The sequence below is a fragment of the Schistocerca serialis genome, chromosome 8 (assembly GCF_023864345.2).
Source record: "Schistocerca serialis cubense isolate TAMUIC-IGC-003099 chromosome 8, iqSchSeri2.2, whole genome shotgun sequence".
NCBI lineage: Eukaryota > Metazoa > Arthropoda > Insecta > Orthoptera > Acrididae > Schistocerca > Schistocerca serialis.
The window spans coordinates 441,571,638-441,595,837 of NC_064645.1; the positions used below are offsets into that span (position 1 = coordinate 441,571,638).

The window sequence follows — 24,200 nt, forward strand, 5'->3', positions numbered from 1 at the left end:
TCACTACAGGCACATCCTTTCTGATTGCATGGTCCCTGCCTATCCTTTATATACACTGTACTTTCCCATTTGTCTGCTTGAAGGAGTGAGATAAATAAATGGATGCATCAAAACATTATGCCCACCTGTTTAATAATGTGTTCATTTACCTTTGAAACATGATACAGCAGCAATTCTGCATGATGTAATGAAACAACCTTAAATTTTGTAAGGGAGTAAATGATACATAATCTTTAGTGAATTACTCAATACATTATATCTGTTTTTACTATGTCATCATATATTTACATTTGTGCTTATTCCTTTCACATTTATTATTCATTATCTAACACTATTTAGAATAATTGATATGCTAGAAACTACAATCATAGTTATACTATTTCATTTGCAAGATTGTGATAATTTGAAATTTTGTGTATACACATTCCCCTTCTATTAAAACAATGATATCTAATCCAGGAAGATAATAATTCACTAATGTAATACAGTTTTTCTATGAAATAAACAAAAGTATTGAATACGAAGTTCTAGAAAAACATTACATTGTGTCACGTGTAATTTTTCAAATTGTGAATCGTTGATTGGATAATAATCTTTAACAATGTTTACAAAATAGTTGGTTGTAAAAAAATATGTAACTTTAGCATTTAAACCTCAGTAAATGGCAGTAATCATAATGATTAAGCACTTTAGTAACAATTTGCATATTTTGAAAGAAATTGTTCAAAACCAATACTTTATAAAAGAAGACGTATTGGCTCAAATTTTCCCTTCAGGATTGTAAAACTTACTATCACACTAAAGTTTTTGTGAATATGTAATTTCTCATTATAACTTTACAAAATTATTTATACTAATAATGAACTTGTCATCATGGATTGTCACTTTTTTATATAAGGACCCATGTTAGACCTAAATAGTTAGTTACTATTGTTGATTTGTTGTGGTAAGCGGTGGATGTAAGAAGTTGCAGTTTGAAAAAAAGTATCACAATACTTGTGTTGGATTTTTATTTCAAAAAGTAAAATTAGGAGATTTGCTAAAGAATGCAGCATAATCCAAAAAGTACGGAACCTAGGACATCTGCAGTAAACAAATAAGCTCAGCAATCATTGTCACCCTCTGATCCTTTGAAATAAGTATTCTTAATAAAAGTCTTGTTTCCTGCTTGCAAAACACATGTCCAAAAGAACAGACACAATTTTGATCCAGCAGCCACTATTAATCAATACCAAAGGAATTACAGACATTGGCTGCAAGTAGGCACTAATTTAAATCAATGGGGAAACCTAAAAATTTTTGCCCAACTGGGATTTGAACCCAGGTCTCTTGCTTATTGGGCAGATGCTCTTGACCACTAAGCCATCTAGACACAGTAGTCATTGCAACTGCCTGGACTACCCTAGCATGCCTCCCATCAGACCCCAATTCTCAACTTATCCACACACTACTAATGTAGTGCCCCTTGCCTATTATGAGAATTGTGTCCATTGTTGTGGACATGTCCGAAAGAACAGACACCACATTTATATAATTTAGGTGAGGATGGCCGGTGGTCTCTTCAGTCTGGATGCACACCTCAGTGAACCCTTACAGGAATTGGCAAAATGCCGCAAGTAATGAGGATGATGGGCCAGGGGCACTACATCAGCAGTGTGTGTGGATAAGTTGGGAATTTGGATCTGATGGGAGGCTTGCTAAGGTAGTCTACGCAGTTGTGATTGTGATGACCACTGTGTCCGGATGGCTTAGTGGTCAGAGCATCTGCCTAGTAAGCAGGAGACCTAGGTTCGAATCCCTGTCCGGCACATTTTCAACTTTGCCCACTGGTTTAAATTAGTGCCCACTTGCAGCCAGTGTCTCAAATTCCTTTGGTCTTAATTAATAGTGGCTGCTGGGTCAAAATGGCGTCTGTTCTTTCACACTTGTCTGAAAGAACAGACACCACACAAATGAGACATTTTGCAAGTCATGAAAGTAGAGCAGGAAACGAAACTTTTATTAAGAATACTTATCTTGAAGGATGAGAGTATGTGATTGCTGTTGGGAAAGATGTCAAGTGTGAAGGAATGCAGATGGTTCGCAATAGTGTTTACATAGTCCAAAGCTCCGTGGTGTCTTTGATTACTACCATAGGTCCCATGGAAACCCAAGTGAATGTCCCCCCCCATATCATAATACTTACACCATTGGCTTGCATCCAAAGCACAGTGGATATTTCGAGCATCTGTTTGCCTGGATGACATCATATCCAGACATGACCATTGGCTTGAGTGAACAAGAAACATGACTCATCTAACCATGTAACCTGCTTCCATTGATCTCAGTCCAATATCAGTGATCCTCTGGTCACTGCAATCTTAACTGTTGATAGGGGTTGTCTGCTGCAGACCTCGACATTCAACAGTGTGCACTGTACAGTGTTCTCTGAAACACTTGTGCCTGCACCATAATTGTATTCTGTCATCAGATGTGCTACAGACATTGACTATCACGCTTTAAAGGACAAGCAAGACTCCGGCCTCTGTGTTCAGTCATGAGCTGTGGTTATCCAGCACCTTGCTGTGTACTCATTGGTTCACTATCCTTCAACCACTCTTCATTGATGTTCATGACAGTAGCACACAAACAGTTGACCAACTTCACTGTTTCCTAGATGCTCGTTCCTAGATGTTGGGTCGTAACATTGCGCCTTTTGTCAAAGTTGTGATCTGCATCATCACTAGAATGATTTATCATTCATGTCTGCTCTGGTTACATACTTTCCTTGCCATGTTATGTGACTGAAATACTACCAGATGTTATTCAGTTCCACATTTGTGGGAGCGGCCATAATATTTTGACTCATCAGTGTCTATATTTATGGAAAGTTCTGTTGGAACAGTAACAACTCACCAAACATTAGAGGTGCTGAGCCATTTAAAGATACATAAACTAGGATGGGACATGTGCTAGCTGTCAGACAAACACTTTTTCAGAGCTGGAGGATGTGTGTATGTGTGTGTCTGCTCCTTAAAATGAGATAGAATTCATCCATAATGAAGAAACATTGTGTTCAGGAAGATGAAAAGAGGTTAGCATTTTCTGTCACAGAAGTTGTTCATACACTGTTTCAGTAATGTGCATTGCACTCTAAAAGTATGTTGTGAAATGAGGTTTTATTTTTGCAGATTCTACCCCTAATTTGTGTTGTTTCAATAGTGCTTTATTGTGTAATGTATATTATTTAAGAGGTAAGTTCTATCATCCTTCTTAAAAGTATTGGATCCAGTTATCATTTTCATTTCAGTGGGCAATTTTTTTTTTACAGTTTTTAATTCCGTAATAAAAAATACTGTTTTGAGATTTATGTTTAATTTTTAATGTAACATTTAACTGAATTTGGGTCCTTGTTCTATGACCATAACTAGAGCTATAATTAATAAAGTTTTTCTTAAGGTGCATTGTTATGGGTTCTCAGATGGCACAGCTATAATTCCCAACTCTTTAAGCAGATTTTTACAATGAAGCCAATTATTAGTTTTTAGTTATTATTCTTTTTTCTGTAGTTCAGATATAGTGGTGAAATTTTGCACACTTGATTCCCAAAATCATATTACCAACTAGGGACTGTAAGTACTTGCTGTTACATGCTGATAATCATAACGAAATTATATCAGAATCCATTAGAGACACAGCAAATATCAAAACATAAAATTAAACAAACTTTCAGAGAAAATGTCACTCCATGGAAAAAATAAGAGTGGTCTAGAATTAATTGAATTAAACACTTTAAATCAAAAATATTGGCGAGATAATATCAGCATATACATGACATTAAAATTTTTGTAAAAAAGAGAACCAAGAACTAGTGAAGTACCAAAGAAAACAGAATTAAAATAGGTGTCATGCCCCATAGTCAAGTTATTTGAATAGTGATACATTGTCAGAAATAGTGGACAAAATTCTTTAAAATGCAGAAAAAAGAAAAGCAACTCAGGTAGACTGAATAATAATGACATTGTGGAGGACCGCTCAGCTGCGCAAATGTAAGCTGAAATTGTGGATTTAAGCCAGCACTGAGATCCACAACTGCCTTACTGCAGTGATTTAACCATCAGTAACTTTCATCCTCCCAGAAGAATAGGTTGCAAATCAGTGTTTTCAAATTGATAGAAGAGCTCTTCATTTCCAGGGCATCACAGAACTGATCCTGTTGCAATATAGATAAACTTGTTTACTCAAAAACTGTTATAGTCAGCTCTCTTCTTGCTACATTTCATATATTATTTTAGATATAAGAATGTTTGACTACATCAGTTTGACGATTTTTAAAATTTTTGTTTTTGTGAGAATTTAACTGCTATGATTACAGATTTATAAGTTCACGCTGAAAATATATATTATGGGAATTCAACATTTCATTGTTTGTAATGTATTACAGGTTCCACTCAAATTGGGGCGATGATTACTTCTCCTTCTGGTGTGCTGGTATCCTGTACATTTCCTTGAACAGCCAGTATTACTATGATCCTTCTGGTGTCCCTGAAGAAGCCAAGGCACAAGAAGTGTGGCTTGACAAAGTTTTATCTGGTGTGAAGCCAGGCAGAGCCGTTGTCTTCATGCACATTCCACCATTTATAAACAGTCCTGATGAAACAGACATTGGGTACTTCTCACTTGCACCAGAACCACGCAAGAAGCTTCTGGATAAACTTATGTCTGCAGGTTAGTAAGGCAAAATTAAACCGTCACATTTTATAGTATAGTCACTAGGCACCAATGACTCTGTTAATGAGCACAAGTTAGTCATGTTGCCAGCTTAAGTGCATGCCACAGTTTCGAGTTAGAAATGCTGTCAGAGGAGTTTGATTATCAGGGGAGGTATTGATGCTGAGATATGATTAATTATCATAAAAACTAGTGTAATTATAACTTTTGAATATACAACTTTGCAGACAAGATTGAGGAGAGCTGTCGATTGGCACACATGCTTTATTGAGATTATTGTAATCTGTCTGCTAAGAGAACAAAATTATAAAATGTACTAATTAATCACTTTACAAATAATTAACATAAAACACAGTTCATGAAACAGCAATTTTTAGTATTAAGTTTGATTTATCACTCTGTGAAATATTATGTCTCAAAATGATTGGTGAGGAATGAGAGTGTTTAATGTTAATTACTGTAAGTAATGTCGTCATTTGAATATGACAAAAGTTAGTTAGTTAGTTTCATGTTACATTGATCATTTGAATGATAAAACTTAATGATGTGGAACTTTCTGGATGGGATGAGAAGGCAAAAGTGATTGTTGGAGATTGCACCAGACAAGATTTGAAAACCTGAGAGCATAAAGGTGGAATGTAGGGACATATGCATGACAGAGATTACTGTAGTTCAATTCTTTTATCTTGGCGGTTTGCGCATGTCCGCCCAGACGCAGGAGATTGCTGCATTGCCAGTTGCATGCGCCAAGCAAACTTACGTTTAGAGGGGAGCACGCAGTTTATGAAGTAAAGCCACCACGGCCGCATTAACCCTTTCGCTGCTACAGAGACGTGCTCCCCGCATTCCGCGCTGTGCGCGATTTTGTCATCATTGTACTGCTCGCCTGTGGAGACACTGGTGTTCCGACTGCTTTGACACACTTATCATTCGATTTCACAAAAACTATTTGGCCCAAAAATTTGATTTTTACACATCTTCTTGACTGATACCTTCCCCCCATAAATGACTTAATTTTGTATCGATGTTCAACGCAGTTATTGTGCAGCATTAAATGTAGTAAACCACTGCACGAAATTTTGAAGATTTTCCAGAGGTAAAAGTCCATAGCGTATACTTTCCGTATGGTTGATTTCAGATGACACTAGAAATTTCAAAAAATTACATTCAAATGAATAAAATTCATAAAGTATGACACTTCGATATTGTTTTTAAATAAAGAAAGTATTAAGCACAGAACAAGGTTTGAACTCGGAACCTTTCGCTTAGCAGCCAAACGCATTAACCATTATGCTAACGCAGCTCATAATTCAATATAGCTCCTGGAGGACCTTAAACTGGGACGCAAAATACCGACAAACACTGTTGGTATGACTATGAATTACTCACGTTTCGTCGAAGTACAATAGGAATAAACAATTACTGCTGTTCTTTATAGCGAAAAAGCGGTTAGTGAGGATGATACAAACACCTTTCCTTGCTATCGCCTGAATTAGGGGGCTTATTGTTTGTTTGGTTTAATTAATTAATAGAATATGAAGCAATTGGTATAAAGAATGTTTTTCCAAACTTTCTATAAAAGAAATTCTGCTATCAAGGCATTGATTTCATTCAGTTACTTTATTTATGACTGAACGTTTCTAAAACTGAAGACACTCGGCCCTGCCCTGTACTGCAGTCAAGCTCTGGCAGTGTCGTTCTCTGTTCATTGGCTGACTGTGTTTTGTGACATCAGATGTGCAGAACGAACCTAAACTCGGCCGCCGTCATAAATGACGTGCACTTTAACAAAATATTGTACATGAGTTAATACGAGTGGAAAGCTATTCTACATTGTATGTGGTAGAGGTGGGGGGGAGTGGGAAAAAATAGATAGGTCAGTAAATAAAAGATATAGAAAATGAGACAGGAATGGGGACAGGAATAGTTACTGAGAAGAAATGCTGAGACCTAAGAAATTAACATAATTAAGACCAAGGACATGATGTAACACCTGTTCCCACATGTGGAGTTCTGGGGAATGAATCTGGTGGCATGTGTGCTGTAACAGGCAGTAAGGTCACGTAACACACACACACACACACACACACACACACACACAAACTATTCATCAGTTACACTGACAGACGGTAAGTTTGTTTTGTTTTTAAATGTTAAAAACTGTAATAAATAGCGAGTGCAGTATTGTTTCAAACCTTGTTGGTGAAGAAACTGTTGAGGAAATTGATAACAATGAGTTGTCTACAAATCATTTATTAAATATGAAAAAAATCATTTGAACTATTTCTGTCAGCAGAGTTAATTTGGAATTGGGATGGCTGCTTATGTCGAGTGCAGGGTACCATATTCGTGTGGTCCCTGTTGATCCCGTCAGTAGATGAGTTTATATTAGGTATGGCTTTCAGCTCAATAGGAAAGGGCGTGCTAATAGCAGAAAATTGAAGGGGGATGCACTGTCAGGAGTGATAAAATACTCATGGTTACAAGTGTCAGAGCAGTGCCTTTTTTAGAGAAGAGAGGACAGAAAGAAGTCAAGTTTTAAGAGAGGTTAGGATTGAAATTAACCCTGAGTTAGTGAAAGAAACCCAACAACATCATTCTGGCTTATTTCGCTATCACAAACAGATGAAAGTTAAAAATTTTCAGCAATCACTGGAAATTTTATTTCCACCCAATTTTATCTCAGCCATTCTGAAATGCCAGCTTTCTTTATTATATCAAAATATTGGAGGATTAAACTAAAATTAATGAACTACTTATATGCATTGATTAATTAGTCATCAAAGCCAGTTGATATAATCTGCCTCTTTAAACATCATATGAATACTGGTGTAGATGTGTAAGTGTTGCAGGATTTAGGATAGCATCTCACATTTGTAGAGCAGAAATGGAGAAAGGAGCAGTTCCCATATTCATTAGGAAGTGTCATAAATTTAAGAACATGGATATTCATAAGTTTTCCTAGAGCAGCACGTGGAAGCATGTGCAATGGAAGCAGAATTTTGTAATAAATCCTTCATATTAAGAAATGTATAATGAGCACCTGCAGGGAAGTTTAATCTGTTCATAATTCATCTTGAAGTTCCACTGGCCTATTTAACAGCAAAAAACAAGGAAATAGTGGTTGCTGGTGACTTTAATGCAGATTCTCTTAACAATTCCTCCAATAAGAATTTATTACAGTAAGTAATATTATCATTGAACTTAATTCCTGCTGTAAACATTCCAACTAGAGTTACTCACTGCTCACAAAGAGCCTGTCGGAATGTTAGCATCTCTGGCCAGAGAAAACTACTTGCGGTCTTATCTCTGATGGTTGGTGGTAGCAGTGCAGTTCACTCTATGACTTGAGTGTGTTATGTCATGTATTCTGATATTTATCAAGTTCCTATAAAATAAAGTATGTTGTGTTCTCCATACCTCTGTGTCATCTATCGTTAGCTATCACTGTGTACCGGAGTTCCATATTCGTGACCCCATACTTCGAATGAATGCTAAAATAGTGCAAATTTGTGCCACCACAATGTGGCTATCACATCCACATTGTATTACGCTGACCACAAATTTGGTCAAACTCTTGCATCCATCACTATTGACTGTCATGAACAGTGCTCTGTAAGTTGCCCAAGTGATTAAAAGTGACAGTGATACTTCTCAAGTTGCAGCCTAGTCACACATCTTAGGGGCACAACGATACAATGCAATTGACAATCTACATATTGACTTTGTTATGGACTCTACCAGTGTAACATCTACCTCTGCATTCTGTCAACATTTTCACGCTTTCGACTATGATCCATGCCAACTGCATCGTGGCCATTATCGCACGCATCAGACACATGTCCACCTGATAGATATACCGTCTCATCCTCACCATGTGGCAGGCTATATATCCTCCAGTTCGTGGAGCCAGCTGCATTACCAACCATTGCCCACACGCAGTTCTCTCCATATTCCAACCACATCACTGAGTTGAACGGTCGACTGCTTAATGGCTCACACTACTGCCATTCCAAATGGACAACCTGTGGTGTAACCGCCAGACACCACACTTACTAGGTGGTAGCCTTTAAATCGGCCGCGGTCCAGTAGTATACGTCGGACCCGCGTGTCGCCACTGTCAGTGATTGCAGACCGAGCACCGCCACACGGCAGGTCTAGAGAGACTTCCTAGCACTCTCCCCCAGTTGTACAGCAGACTTTGCTAGCGATTATATACTGACAAATACGCTCTCATTTGCCGAGACGATAGTTAGCATAGCCTTCAGCTACGTCATTTGCTACGACCTAGCAAGGCGCCATTACCAGTTTATATTGAGATTGTAATTATGTATCATCAAGAGCGATGTTCTCCAATTATGGATTAAAGTTAAGTATTCCAAGAACTACGTTCTTTTCTTATTAGACTCAACTCCTTTAATTGTTCCAGACCTCACGCCAGTCTGCGTGAGCTTAAACGCTTGCATTTCGGCCTCCTCTAGCTACAAGGTGTTGGTTCTTCTGCCAACACATCACAACCCACACCTGTGGTTTGCGATTGTCGAAAGTATGTTCACCTCCAATGCCATCGTCACGGACAGCACAAAGTACGTCACTCGACTCAGCCAGCTTGGCACCCACGCTGACATTTTCTACATCACCCTGGCACCGCCACTTACAGACAATAATAGGACTGCCAGAACAATGCTCTTACGAGGCCTCTCCCAGACTCCTGAAGAGCAACTACACCAGGTACTTTACAGTGAACACTTACAGGATGGGACCCCGTCTGAATTGTGGTGGCATCTTCGCAGCAAAATAGACCTGTACGTCATGCCTGACAAAGTGCTGTGGACGATCTGGGTTGTTAAGTTCCCATCCCAGGTGCAGTTGACTTTACTTGCCACTAGTGACCAGTCTCCCGATGCCCGCATTTTCCTGACTGACTGCATTCTCGCCATTTCTCGACATAAGCACAGCATCAACAAATCTCCCAACAATGGTATCGATACACACGCTGCATTGCAATGTGCGCAACCTTCTGCAGACACCAAGCACTCCTGGCCCCTCTGATGCTGATGTCACAGCTGCTACCAACACCTACGTTTACAAAAAACTCTGCCCCAGCTGTCACTTCCAGTACATTGGCAGACATGCACACACAGTCTCACCTCTGTCGTTGTCAACCTTGTGGCTACCCGAACTCCCCTCATAGACCACAAGAGGTGCCTCAAGCTGTGAACAATGTGTAAGGCATCTCAACATACATAAAGTCCCACCTGGCTGCTGGCTTCCAACGTTGCTCCAAACAACTGTCTGTACATCCTTGAGCACATCAGCAGACTACGTTTCCTGATCGACACCGGATCGCAGGTCAGCACGGCACCTCACACACCTGCCTTACCTACGTCTGAAGACTTGTTCCTTCGCTTGACAGCTGCTAATGGTTCTCCTATCGCTGTTAGGGGTATCCAGATGCAGACTTTAGACCTCAACTTTGGTCCTGTGGGCCTTTCACCTTATGCATATGGATGTGCAAGAGAAGCTCACTCACCTCTGACAGGACAGTGTGGCCCTGTGCAGCTGCATCTGAACAGCACAGGCAGAAATTGCAGAGGCTCACTCCACCTTCAAACGCCTTCATTCCTTGCGTATCGCCTATGCTAGCAGGTCTGCACCTCTCACCCGATACCTCAAGTCACCTGACACAGCTGACCCCACCTCACTGTTTGCTTAGGTGGGTGCTGAGCCAGCACCTGCACCCAGTGTTGCCTCCTACTGTGCCATGTCAAACCTCCACAGCTCGTCGACTGCTCTGTGCATGGGCACGCACCGGCCACGCCCGAGCAGCCCAGCTCCAGTCTGCAGCTGCCATCTGTTGCCACTGCCTCCTGGGCCGAGCCAGTGCCTGCATGCGGCACTGCTTGCCGTGCCGTGTCCAAAATTGCGCAGCTCGCTGACTGTGTCACACATCCGCAGAATACCAACTTGCTCGGGCAACCTGGTTGCAGCCTAAGGCTGACATTTGATGCCATTTCTGCTGCTTTGGACACTGACCTACACACAGCCCACACTGACAAACTCTCAACTAGTGGCTCCACCCTATGTGATCTTTTATCTTGTCAGCCAGCAACAATGACATGGCGCACCGCATTAATGCTACACCCTGCCCGCCGGTCACTTGGCACCCCAAAAATCTACCCCCTGACCACCTCCACATGGCAAAGTCAGCAGCGGATGGGTTTGGTTACAAGCTGACGTCATTCACCCATCAGATAGCAGCTGGGCCTCACGCATTTGTCTCCTCCCTAAGAAGGATAGCTCAGCCAGACTTTGCAGTGACTATAGTGCCTCGAATGCTCACACAATCATGGAAAATTACCCAATTTGTAATATCCGCGACTTCACAGACTATCTTGCTGGCTGTGTAGTTGTTTGTAAGAAGACATATCTGCAGATACCGATGTACAAAGATGACATTCACAAGACTGCCATAACCACACTTTTTGGATTGTTTGAGCTCCTTTTTATGCCTTGTGGACTAAAAAATGCTCCGCAAACATGGCTGCACTTTACAGACAGTCTGTTTTTAAATTTTCTTTTTGTTATGTGTATTGGATGATGTCCTTATTTTTTCACCAGACATGGACTCACACTCTGCCCACCTCGAATGAGTTCTTGTCACTCATGAAACCAATGATGTAGTGTACTACAGTGAGAAATGTCAACCTTCTTGGGCCACATCATTAACTCCTCTGGCATCTGCCCAACTCTAAGTGCATTGAGGTGATTTGTAACCTACTGCCACCATGTGATTACTGTAAACTCCGCCATTTCCTCAGAACAGTCAGTTTCTATCACTGTCATTTGCCCCACACCACTGCCCTGCAGGAACCCTTAACAAAGCCCCTCAAAGGCAACAATACAGCCAGTCACAGGAAGCTCACGTAGACCACAGACATGCAGACCACCTTTCAAACGACAGGGACGATCTGGTTCAGGCAGCCATGTTAGCTCGCCTGATTCCAGAAGTTCTCCTGTCCATCACCTCTGATGCTAGTGATTTAGAGATTGGAGCAATCCTTCAGCAACAGGTCGACGGCTGCAATCGACTCTTGCGCTTCTTCTCCCGTAAACTGACCGCGACACAGCGCACCTGGTCAGTTAACGAGTCGGAGCTATTGGCCGATTATGAGGCTGTGTGATAATTTAGAGAAGATGTTGAAGGTAGTCCCTTTGTCATTTACATGGACTACAGACTCCTAGCCAACACCATCCGTAGCCCACCCAAGAATGCCTCCACCGTCAACATCACCTGGAATACATCTTGCAGTTCACTACGGACATCTGTCACATGAAAGGCACAGACCCTGTTGTTGCTTAATACTTGTCACAAATCAGTGCCATCTTGGTCACGCCAACTCTCACTGTCTCTGCAGGACGACCTTCAGCTACAGGATCTCTTAAATTATGCCTTCTCCACCCTCATCATTGAGCCAAAGTTTATCCTTAGTTCAGCTCACCCTGTCCTCTGTGACATGTTCCAGGGTGCATATGCCCGCTTGTCCCAAACAATTTCACAGAATTACTTTTGACCTATTTCACAACCTCACCCGCCCCAGTGTCAAACCTACTACTTACCTTTTGACTGAGTGATACGTTTAGCCCCATGTTAAGCAAGTCTACGAGTTGTAGATGAGAGCCTACACAGCGCGCCTGCAATGTGAAACCCAGCCGGTGCACCCAGCCCCTACTACGCACGTTCCAGATACCGAAGGGACACTTCCAGTACATTCATGTGGTTGCTCCCCTTCCACCATCTGGCAGCTACCTCTACCTCCTCTCCATTGTTGACTGGGTAATATGCTGGGTAGATCTAGCCCCATCCAAGACATCACCACTGAAGCAGTTGCCAGAGCTCTCATGTCTATCATGCACTTCAGCTCCCCTGCCTCCGTAACCATGGACTAAGGTAGGCACTTTGAGTCCTCACTGTTTGCTGAACTCAGTAAACTATGTGGCATTACCCATTACAGAACAACTGCCTAAAACCCTCAAGCTAATAGGCTTTTTGAGACGTGGCATCAGGCCATAAAGTCTACTCTTATGAGTCGTGGGAGTGAGTACTTCCATGGGTTCTGCTGGGTGACAGCACAGTGCATAAACAAGACCTCAAAGCCTCTGTAGCTGAGGTTTTATATGGTGAGAGACTATCTATCCCCAGTGACCTTGTCTCTTCTGACCGCCCCACCTCGCTTCCCACCATGGTTAACAGCGTCTGGTGTCACATTGCTAACCTTCATGCGTCCCCGCTCCCCCCCCCCCCCCCCCCCCCTCCATCCATACCCCTCCTAAAATTTTTGTTTCCAAGGACATAGTCATGTGCGACTACATAATCCCGCGTGACGATGCTGTCCATAACACAGTCTGTCTGCCATTCTTGGACCCTCATAGTTTTCTCCAATATGGCTCCAACACCTGTGACGCTTTGCTTAATGGGAAGCCACTCCTGGTTCCTGTCAGCTGACTGAAACCTGCCTGATATCTCATCAACAAGCCCCCTGATAAAGACTTTACCCTCATGATGGATTTCCCCCCAACTCCCGACCCTCCTCCCCCTGCGACTGCATTCCCTCATTTCCAGACGCTACTCGACGTCTGTTGCTTATGCCATGAGGATCTTAGGCTCCAGTTACAGACAAGGAGCTGGCAGTCCCAGGGGTCCACAATGACTGCACAGTCTCACCTGAGGTCCCAGTACACCATTTACGGGAAGTTCTCACCTTACCTGGTAAAGTCAACTCCACAACCCTACTTGCACATTTCATTGATGATGGCTCTCTGGCCATCTCCACTACTTGCCCACGCCCTCTGGACAGTGAGCTCTTCACGGACCCATCGTACACACATATCCTGGGGGTACATCTTCCCCACCTCCCCCTCCCATGCCCACCCGTGCAGGCTGTACCATCCACGCATCTGCCCATTTCCGTGACTATCATCTCTGCACACAGCACCCAGACCACCCTTGCCCGCACTTCTTCTCTCCCCCTCCCCTATCTCCCCCAGATGTTGCCTCCAGCCCATGCTCCACATTACTGGGAGAGATTGGGAGGGGGGGGGGGGGGGGGGATGCACTCTGTTGGAACGTTAGGATTGCTGGCCAGAGAAAATGACTTGTGGTCTTGTCTCTGATGGTTGACGGTAGCAGTGTAGTTCACTCCATGACTCAAGTGTGTTACGTTGTGTATTCTTCTATGTATTGATAAAAGTGTGTTGCGTATTCTGTGCCACTGTGTCATCTATTATTTGGTATCACTTTGTATCAGATTTCCACAAGCCACTGATAATATCCTTATAGAAAACTGTAATGAATAAAATTATATTACAAAGCCAGTAGTAAATGGCATGTCAGCCCATGACAAGCACTTCCTTTTGTTAAATATTAATAATGAACAGGTCATAAAACCAATAAATTTGCATTCAAGGGGGTAGCCAGCAAGCCAAAAATTAATTATATTAGGACACTCCTCAGAGACAGAAACTGGAGTGATGTATACAGTGTTCATGGAATCAATGAAAAATGCAACGCATTTATGAATAAAGTCCTTACCTCTTGTGAATACTGTTTCCTGTTTGTTGCCCTTCATGGCAAGCCATCCTGTTTGCCTTCGTGCTTTCCAAACCCTAGCTTGGCCAGCAATGTCAATGAATCTCTCCCCAGTTGAGAACATTTGGGGCATTATTGGCAGGTGCCTCCAACCAGCTCAGGATTCTGATGATCTAATGCTCCATTTGGACAGAATTTGGTATGATATCCCTTATGAGGACATCCAGTAACTCTGTCAATGAACGACAAGCTGAATAACTGCTTGCAAAAGTGCCAGAGGTGGACCAACACATAATTGACTTGCTCAATTTGTGAAGCTATTCCTTTGAATAAACCTTCCAGTTCTTCTGAAGCTGCAATTATTTGTTCATCTGCACATGTATATCACATTACCCAGTTTCTGTCCTATTTGGATAATTCCTTTGTAATGCATCATTCTTTTATTTTTAATTTATTTTATTTTCTTCTTTTCCTTAGAGTGTAATACTTTTGCTGTTTCCCCAGAGTACTAATCCGCTTCTTAATGGAAAAACAGGTGTTTTTCCATATTCTAAAGTTACATAAGGCAGCTGTGTGGGTGTATTCTTAATAACTTATTGTTTTTGTACTTGACATGACAGTTCACATGTATCTTCTGTGTACTGTTAATTTCTAATAGGATGGACTACATATTCGGATTATTCTTTTCATTTAATATTAAACCATTGTCTTAAGCCAAGATGCTGAATTTTCTTCCACCAAATTAATATTGTTCATAAAGTCCCCCAATACAGAATTTGTTGCTGTGGTCTGCAGTCTGAAGACTGGTTTGATGCAGCTCTCCATGCTACTCCATCCTGCGCAGGCTTCTACATCTCCAAATAACTACTGCAACTTACATCCTCCTGATCAGCTATATAGTTCATAACCAGTAAATCCCCCCCCCCCCCCCCCTAAAGAACCATGGACCTTGCCGTTGGTGGGGAGGCTTTTGTGCCTCAGCAATACAGATAACTGTACCGTAGGTGCAACCACAACGTAGGGGTATCTGTTGAGATGCCAGACAAATGTGTGGTTCCTCAAGAGGGGCAGCAGCCTTTTCAGTAGTTGCAGGGGCAACAGTCTGGATGATTGACTGATCTGGCCTTGTAACACTAACAAAAATGGCCTTGCTGTGCTGGTACTGCGAACGGCTGAAAGCAAGGGGAAACTACAGCCGTAATTTTTCCCAAGGGCATGCAGCTTAACTGTATGGTTAAATGATGATGGCGTCCTCGTGGGTAAAATATTCGGACTACTCAGGAGGACGTCGTTATCAGGAGAAAGAAAACTGACATTCTATGGATCAGAGCGTGGAATGTCAGATCCATTAATTGGGCAGGTAGGTTAGAAAATTTAAAAAGGGAAAAGGATAGCTTAAAATTAGATATAGTGGGAATTAGTGAAGTTTGATGGCAGGGGGACCAAGACTTCTGGTCAGCTGAATACAGGGTTATAAATACAAAATCAAATAGGCGTAATGCAGGAGTAGGTTTAATAATGGGTAAGCTACTATGAACAGCATAGTGAACGCATTACTGTAGCCAAGATAGACACAAAGCCTATGTCTACCACAACAGTACAAGTTTATATGCCGTCTAGCTCTGCATATGACAAAGAGATTGAAGAAATGTATGATGAGATAAAAGAAATTATTCAGATAGTGAAGGGAGATGAAAATTTAATAGTCATGGGGGACTGGAATTGATAGTAGGAAAAGGAAAAGAAGGAAACATAGTAGGTGAATATGGAGTGGGGGTAAGGAATGAAAGAGGAAGGTGCCTGGTAGAATTTTGCACAGAGAATAATTTAATCATAGCTAATACGTGGTTCAAGAATCATGAAAGAAGGACGTATACGTGGAAGAGGCCTGGAGACACTGGAAAGTTTCGGCTAGATTATATAATGGTAAATGGAAAATCTCATATAAAGATGTGAAACAAATACTAACAAAGAGATAGAGGGGCTGGTCAGTACTTACCTCAGCTCAGTACAGCCGATAGATACACAAAAAACAGAACCGAAAATTTACGTTCCTAGCTTTCGGAACAAATGTTCCTTCGTCGGGGAGGAGAGAGGGGAAAGAAAGGGAAGAAGGGAAAGTGGATTCAGTTACTCACAACCCAGGTTATGAAGCAACAGGGAAGGAAAACAGGGAGGGTAGCAAGGATGGAGGCATGGTTGTCAGAGGGAAGCCGAAGATATTCTACTGTAAGTACTGTGCCAGCTTCAAACCAAAGAGGATGCAACAGAAGTAAAGAGGTATACAGTATAAAGATAAACACAACTATGTAGGATGAATAGATGCATGAATGGCTAAAGAGGAAAGTGAAACAGGAGAAGATTGAAGAGTGAATGGGAGTGAGGTTGTTTAACGTAGGTTCAGTCCTGGGGAATGGCGGGATGAAAGGATGTGTTGGAGTGCAAGCTCCCATCTCCGCAGTTCAGAGGGACTGGTGTTGGGTGGGAGAAGCCAAATGGCACATACGGTTTAGCAGGTTCCTAGGTCCCTAGAATTATGCTGGAGGGCATGCTCCGCTACTGGGTATTGGACATCTCCTAGGCGGACAGTTCGTCTGTGTCCGTTCATGCGCTCAGCCCGTTTAGTTGTTGTCATACCGATGTAAAAGGCTGTGCAGTGCAGGCATGTCAGCTGATAAATGACATGTGTAGTTTCGCACGTGGCCCTGCCTTGAATTGTGTATGTTTTACCAGTAGCGGGGCTGGAGTGGGTGGTTGTCGGGGGATGCATGGGGCAGGTTTTGCAGCGGGGTCGGTTACAGGGGTAGGAACCGCTGGGTAGAGAAGGTAGTCTGGGAATATTGTAGGGTTTAACAAGGATTTTACAGAGGTTAGGGGGGTGACAAAAGGCAACTCTGGGTGGTGTGGGGAGAATTTTGTCAAGGGATGATCTCATTTCAGGGGTTGACTTGAGAAAGTCTTACCCCTGGCGGAGTAATTTGTTGACGTTTTCGAGGCCAGGATAATATTGGGTGACAAGGGGGATGCTTCTGTGTGGTCTGGGGGTAGGAACATTGTTGTTGGACAGGGAGGAATGTATTGCTCGGGAGATCTGTTTGTGGACAAGGTCTGCAGGATAGTTGCGGGAGAGGAAAGCACTGGTCAGGTTATTGGTGTAATTGTTGAGGGATTCATCACTGGAGCAGATACGTTTGCCACGAATACCTAGGATGTAGGGAAGGGAACATTTGATGTGGAATGGATGGCAGCTATCAGAGTGAAGGTACTGTTGTTTGTTTGTGGGTTTGATATGGACAGAGGTGTGGATGTGAGCTTCAACAAGATGAAGGTCAACATCCAGGAAGGTGGCTTGGGTTTTGGAGAAGGACCAGGTGAAATTCAGATTCGAAAAGGAGTTGAGGTTATGGAGGAAATTAAGGAGTGTTTCTTCACCACGAGTCCAGACCACAAAGATGTCATCTATAAACCTATACCAGGCCAGGGGAAGCAGCTGTTGGGTCTTCAGGAAAGCCTCCTCCATGCGGCCCATGAAGAGGTTAGCATAGGACGGAGCCATCCTGGTTCCCATGGCCATTCCCCTGATTTGTTTGTAGGTCTGGATTTCAAAGGTGAAGTAATTATGGGTTAGGATGAAGTTGGTAAGTGTGATAAGGAACGAGGTTTTTGGAAGATCTTCGGGTGGGCGTTGGGAGAGATAGTGCTCAAGGGCAGAGAGACCATGGGTATGTGGGATGTTTGTGTAAAGGGATGTAGCATCTATGGTGACAAGAAAGGTTTCAGGTGGGAGAGGAGTGGGAATGGATTTGAGGCGTTCTAAGAAGTGGTTTGTGTCTTTGATGTAGGATGGGAGTGTGCGGATGATAGGTTGGAGGTGTTGGTCTACCAGAGCTGAGATACGTTCTGTTGGGGCTTTGAAGCCTGCCACAATGGGACGGCCAGGATGGTTCTCTTTGTGGATTTTGGGTAATAGGTAGAAGGTAGGAGTACGGGGCTCAGGTGGAGTGAGTAAGTCTATGGGAGCCGTTGTGAGGCCTTGTGAGGGACCTTGGATTTTTAGGATTTTCTGCAGCTCAGTCTGGATGGAGGGAATGGGATCCTGGGTAACAGCTTTGTAGGTTGAGGTGTCGGAGAGTTGACGCAGTCCTTCTGCCACATACTCCACACGGTCAAGTACCACAGTTGTGGAGCCTTTATCCGCCGGGAGGATGACAATAGAGAGGTCTGTTTTCAGCTCCTTAATGGCACGGGATTCAGCTGGGGTGATGTTGGGGGTTGTCGGGATGTTCTTCAAGAAGGACTGGGAGGCAACACTGGATGTGAGGAATTCCTGAAATGTCTGCAAGGGATGGTTTTGGGGGAGGGGAGGAGGATCCTTTTGAGAAGCCGGTCGGAACTGTTCCAGACAGGGTTCAACACTGGGTCTAGTATTTGGGGGCTGTGTTTGGGTAGTGAAGTGATATTTCCAGTTGAGGTTCCGGGTGAATGAGAGGAGATCTTTAACCAGGGCAGCGTGGTTGAATTTAGGCGTGGGGCTAAAGGTTAAGCCTTTTGATAGAACAGATGTCTCTGGAGGAGAGAGGGATCTGGATGAGAGGTTTAGAACTGAACTGGGACTGGTGATATGTGGCATTTGACTGTGGTTATAGTTGAGATTTGGTCTGTGTGGGGTATGTGCTGGGATGGGGAGATTGTGTAGGGTGGCTAGGCTAGGTTTGTTGGCTATGAGGGGGGTTTGTTGAAGGTTCTGTTGTGGTTGGTGTTTGTGAGGGATAGGGAGAGGGACCCCACTTCTTAGGTGTTGCACTAGCACTGTGGATAGTTTTTTCAGGTGGTGTGTGGCATGGAACTCAAGTTTGCAGCTGGCTTCTAGGATGATGTTCATGAGTGTGTTCTCCAAGCAAGGGTTTGAGAGGTGGAGGACTTTGAAGAGAGATAGGAGCTGTTGTGAGTGGTGGTTACATGAAGTAGTGTAGAGATTCAGGACAAGTTGGGTAAGGGCTAACGATTGAAGGTTCTGGAACTCCAGGAGAGACTGGTGGAAGGAGGAATTGCACCCAGAGATGGGAACTTTTAAGGTAAGTCCTTTAGGGGTAATTCCAAAGGTTAAGCAGGACCGGAGGAAAAGTATGTGGGATTGCAGTTTGGCTACGGTGAATGCATGTTTCCGGAATGAATGTAAATAATGTGGTATAGGATTAGGGTACATAGTGGGTAACTGGTGGGTAGGGAAATTAAATAACTAAAGTTAAAATAGTAATCATAAGAAGGAATAAAACACGGAGGGAAGGACGAGAAAGAAAGAAATTGTGTTGGTAATGTTCAATACCAAAGAAAGACCACTAAATAAGAAAAATACGGAAAAAGTTGACCAGACCAAGCAAGTATGTCCAGATCAGGGGAAAAGAACACACGTTGCTCAAAAACTGAGATAGCGAGTGGCGAAAAAAAAACCACGATTGCAGCAAAAAAGATCGCGCATGCCGCAAAAAAGATCGCACGTGCCGCAAAAAATTCACGGGTGGTACAGAAATGTCCCAAAAAAAACTTTCCTGTGGCAGAGAAAGATAGCTAATGACACAAAATTATCGCGAGCAACACGGAATCGACGGAAATGGATGATACTGGTAGGTGTGGAAGAGATTGTTGGCAGTGGTTGTTGGCTGGAGAACAGTGAATAACGAACGTTAAAACTGTGGAATGTTAAATAAATAAAACAATAAATAAAAAAGGAGAAGTGGACTATAAATGGAACAAGATAATAGGAGGAAAATGAAACTAGCACAGTTGGTGACAAAACTATTTATTTATGTATATATAAAACACTGAAGAAGAGAAAGTGTTTAGATGACAGATGTAAGTGATAGCTAACAAAAGGGACAAAACAATGAAGGATGTGGACCATATAGGTGATCTAAATGCCTCAGCTCAGTACAGCCGATAGATACACAAAAAACAGAACCGAAAATTTACGTTCCTAGCTTTCGGAACAAATGTTCCTTCATCAGGGAGGAGAGAGGGGAATGAAAGGGAAGAAGGGAAAGTGGATTCAGTTACTCACAACCCAGGTTATGAAGCAACAGGGAAGGAAAACAGGGAGGGTAGCAAGGATGGAGGCATGGTTGTCAGAGGGAAGCCGAAGATATTCTACTGTAAGTACTGTGCCAGCTTCAAACCAAAGAGGATGCAACAGAAGTAAAGAGGTATACAGTATAAAGATAAAAACAACTATATAGGATGAATATATGCGTGAATGGCTAAAGAGGAAAGGGAAACAGGAGAAGACTGAAGAGTGAATGGGAGTGAGGTTGTTTAACGTAGGTTCAGTCCTGGGGGATGGCAGGATGAAAGGATGTGTTGGAGTGCAAGTTCCCATCTCCGCAGTTCAGAGGGACAGGTGTTGGGTGGGAGAAGCCAAATGGCACTCCATCCAGACTGAGCTGCAGAAAATCAAAGGTTCCAAATGATTGGAAAAGAGCACAGGTAGTCCCAGTTTTTGAGAAGGGCCGTTGAGCAGATGCGCAAAACTATAGGCCTATATCTCTGACATCGATCTGTTGTAGAATTTTAGAACATGTTTTTTGCTCACGTATCATGTCATTTCTGGAAACCCAGAATCTACTCTGTAGGAATGAACATGAGGTATAGAATATATTGCTTCCCCCTACTTATACCTCCTGAGGAGATCACAAATGTAAAACTAGAGAGATTCGAGCGTGCACGGAGGCTTTCCGGCAGTCGTTCTTCCCGCAAACCATACGCAACTGGAACAGGAAAGGGAGGTAATGACAGTGGCATGTAAAGTGCCCTCTGCCACACACTGTTGGGTGGCTTGCAGAGTATAAATGTAGTTGTGGAATCTGACAACAATCTATTGGTTATTAACTGTAGATTAAATCTGAAGAAATTGCAAAAAGGTGGGAATTTAAGGAGATGGGACCTGGATAAACTGACTAAACCAGAGGTTGTACAGAGTTTCAGAGAGAGCATTAGGGAACGATTGACAAGAACAGGGCAAAGAAATACAGTGGAAGAAGAATGGGTAGCTTTGAAGGATGAAATAGTAAAGGCAGCAGAGGATCAAGTTGGTAAAAAGACGAGGGCAATTAGAAATCCTTGGTTAACAGAAGAGATATTGAATTTAATTGACAAAAGGAGAAAATATAAAAATGCAGTAAATAAAGCAGGCAAAAAGGAATACAAACATCTCAAAAATGAGATCGACAGGAAGTGAAAATGGCTAAGCAGGGATGGCTGGAGGACAAATGTAAGGATGTAGAGGCATATTTCATTAGGGTTAAGATAGATAGTGCTTACAAGAAAATTAAAGAGACATTTGAAGAAAAGAGAACCACTTGCATGAATATCAAGAGCTCAAATGGAAACCCAGTTCTAAGCAAAGAAGGGAAAGCGGAAAGGTGGAAAGAATATATAGTGGGTCTATACAAGAGCAATGTGCTTGAGGACAATATTATGGAAATGGGAGGGTGTAGATGAAGATGAAATGGGAAGTATGATACTGCATGTAGAATTTCACAGAACACTGAAAGACCTCAGTCAAAACAAGGCCGCAAGAGTAGACAGCATTCCATTAGAACTACTGATAGTGTTGGGACAGCCAGCCCTGACAAATCTCTACCATCTAGTGAGTAAGATGTATGCGACAGGTGAAATACCCTCAGACTTCAAAAAGAATATAATAATTCCAATCCCAAAGAAAGCAGATGTTGACAGGTGTCAAAATTACCACACTATCAGCTTAATAAGTCACAGATCAAAATACTAACATGAATTCTTTACAGACGAATGGAAAAATTGGTAGAAGCCGACTTCAGGGAGGATCGGTTTGGTTTCTGTAGAAATGCTGGAAGACATGAGGCAATACTGACCCTACAACTTACCTTAGAAAATAGATTAAGGAAAGGCAAACCTATGTTTCTAGCATTTGTAGACGCAGAGAAAGCTTTTGACAAATTTGACTGGAATACTCTCTTTCAAATTCTGAATGTGGCAGGGGTCAAACACAGTGAGTGAAAGGTTATTTACAATTTATACAGAAACCAGATGGCAGTTATAAGAGTCGAGGGACATGAAAGGGAAGCAGTAATTGGGAAGGGAGTGAAACAGGGTTGTAGCCTATCCCTGATGCTATTCAGTATGTATATTGAACAAGCAGTAAAGGAAACAAAAGAAAAATTCGGAGTCGGAATTAAAATCCATTGAGAAGAAATAAAACTTTGAGGTTTGCTGATGACATTGAAATTCTGTCAGAGGCAGAAAAGGACCTGGAAGAGCAGTTGAATGGAATGGACAGTGTCTTGAAAGGAGGGTATTAGATGAAGATCAACAAAAGCAAAACAAGGATAATGGAATGTAGTCGAATTAAGTCGGATGATACTGAGGGAATTAGATTAGGAAATGAGACACTTAAAGTGGTGAAGGAGTTTTGCTATTTGGGGAGCAAAATAGCTGATGATGGTCAAAGTAGAGAGGATATAAAATGTAGACTGGCAATGGCAAGGAAAGCGTTTCTGAAGAAGAGAAACTTGTTAACATTGAATATAGATTTAAGTGTCAGGAAGCCATTTCTGAAAGTATTTGTATGGAGTGTAGCCAGGTATGGAAGTGAAACATGGACGATAAATAGTTTGGAGAAGAAGAGAGTAGAAGCTTTCGAAATGTGCTGGTACAGAAGAATGCCGAAGATTAGATGGGTAGATCACATAACTAATGAGGAGGTGTTGAATAGATTTGGGGAGAAGAGGAGTTTGTGGCACAACTTGACTAGAAGAAGGGATCGTTTGGTAGGACATGTTATGAGGCATCAAGGAATCGCCAATTTAGTATTGAAGGGAAGATTGGAGGGTAAAAATCATAGAGGGAGACCAAGAGATGACTACACTAAGCAGATTCTGAAGAATGTAGGTTGCAGTAGGTACTTGGAGATGGTAAGCTTGCACAGGATAGAGTAGCATGGAGAGCTGCATCAAACCAGTCTCTGGACTGAACACCACAACAACAACAGTGATTAGTTCATTAACAACTTGCACAGTGCTTCGGCCCTTCCTAAATACATACTGATTGTGAAGAATAATGTTATGTTTTTTGTTATATTTTTCTAGTTGGTTACAGACTACTCACTCAACTATTTTGGAAATAATTGGTAGTATTGATACTGGGTGAAAATTTCCTATCTTTCCTGCCCTTTTTGTGGATAGATCGAACTTTCGCATACTTCAGCCTGTCCGGAAAGCAGCCCTCATCCAATGACTGATTCATTATGTGACAGAGTTGTGGTGTGATATTATCACATCATGCCTTTATTATTTTAGCTGGAACTTCATCCCAGCTCACTGATTCAAGATTTTTTGAGGATTTTATACTTTTAGCCACTTGATAGCAGGATACGTGTGTAAATTTGAATTCTCCTCACCTGTGCCGCATCATATTAGCACTTATGTTTGGAGGAGGGAGATCATAAATCTTGTTAGAATTTATAAAATACCTGTTGAATTCTTCGCATGTATGTCTGGAGTTTGTAATCATTTCCCAACTATTTCTAATTTATGATTAAAACTTTTTTGTTTTTTCAGCATCTATTTCACTCTTGACAATCTACCATACAGCTTTTGATTTATTTGTGGCATCTGATATGTATTTATTGTTTGCCATTTGTTTTGCCTTTTTTAACTACTCTACCAAATATTCTTTTGTATTTGTTTACATAGCTGATGAACTCTGCATCGTGGTTGCTCTTTGCTTCCATGTGCAGTTTCCTCTTTCTAATACTAGAGATCCTGATGTCTTCAGTTATCCATGAGTTCTTTTACAGTTTATGTTATGTGCTGTTATGAAGGGGAAACATTCATTGAAAACTCCCGTGAATTTTGATACAAAAGCATTG

General features: G+C 42.1%; 1 protein-coding gene and 2 non-coding genes across 3 annotated transcripts in view; 2 read left to right on the top strand and 1 right to left on the bottom strand.

The window, feature by feature from the left end:
* The window catches only part of LOC126417177 (serine/threonine-protein phosphatase CPPED1-like), a 132,258-nt gene that overhangs the window by 104,377 nt on the left and 3,681 nt on the right, over positions 1-24,200 (top strand). The window contains exon 5 of the mRNA XM_050085079.1: positions 4,424-4,707. Coding sequence (XP_049941036.1) covers positions 4,424-4,707 — 284 coding nt within the window. The remainder of the gene's footprint in view (positions 1-4,423; positions 4,708-24,200) is intronic.
* On the bottom strand, positions 1,300-1,373 carry Trnai-aau (transfer RNA isoleucine (anticodon AAU)). The gene has a single exon. It is a non-coding gene; the product is annotated as a tRNA-Ile (tRNA).
* Trnat-agu (transfer RNA threonine (anticodon AGU)) lies at positions 1,738-1,810 on the top strand. Its single transcript has one exon. It is a non-coding gene; the product is annotated as a tRNA-Thr (tRNA).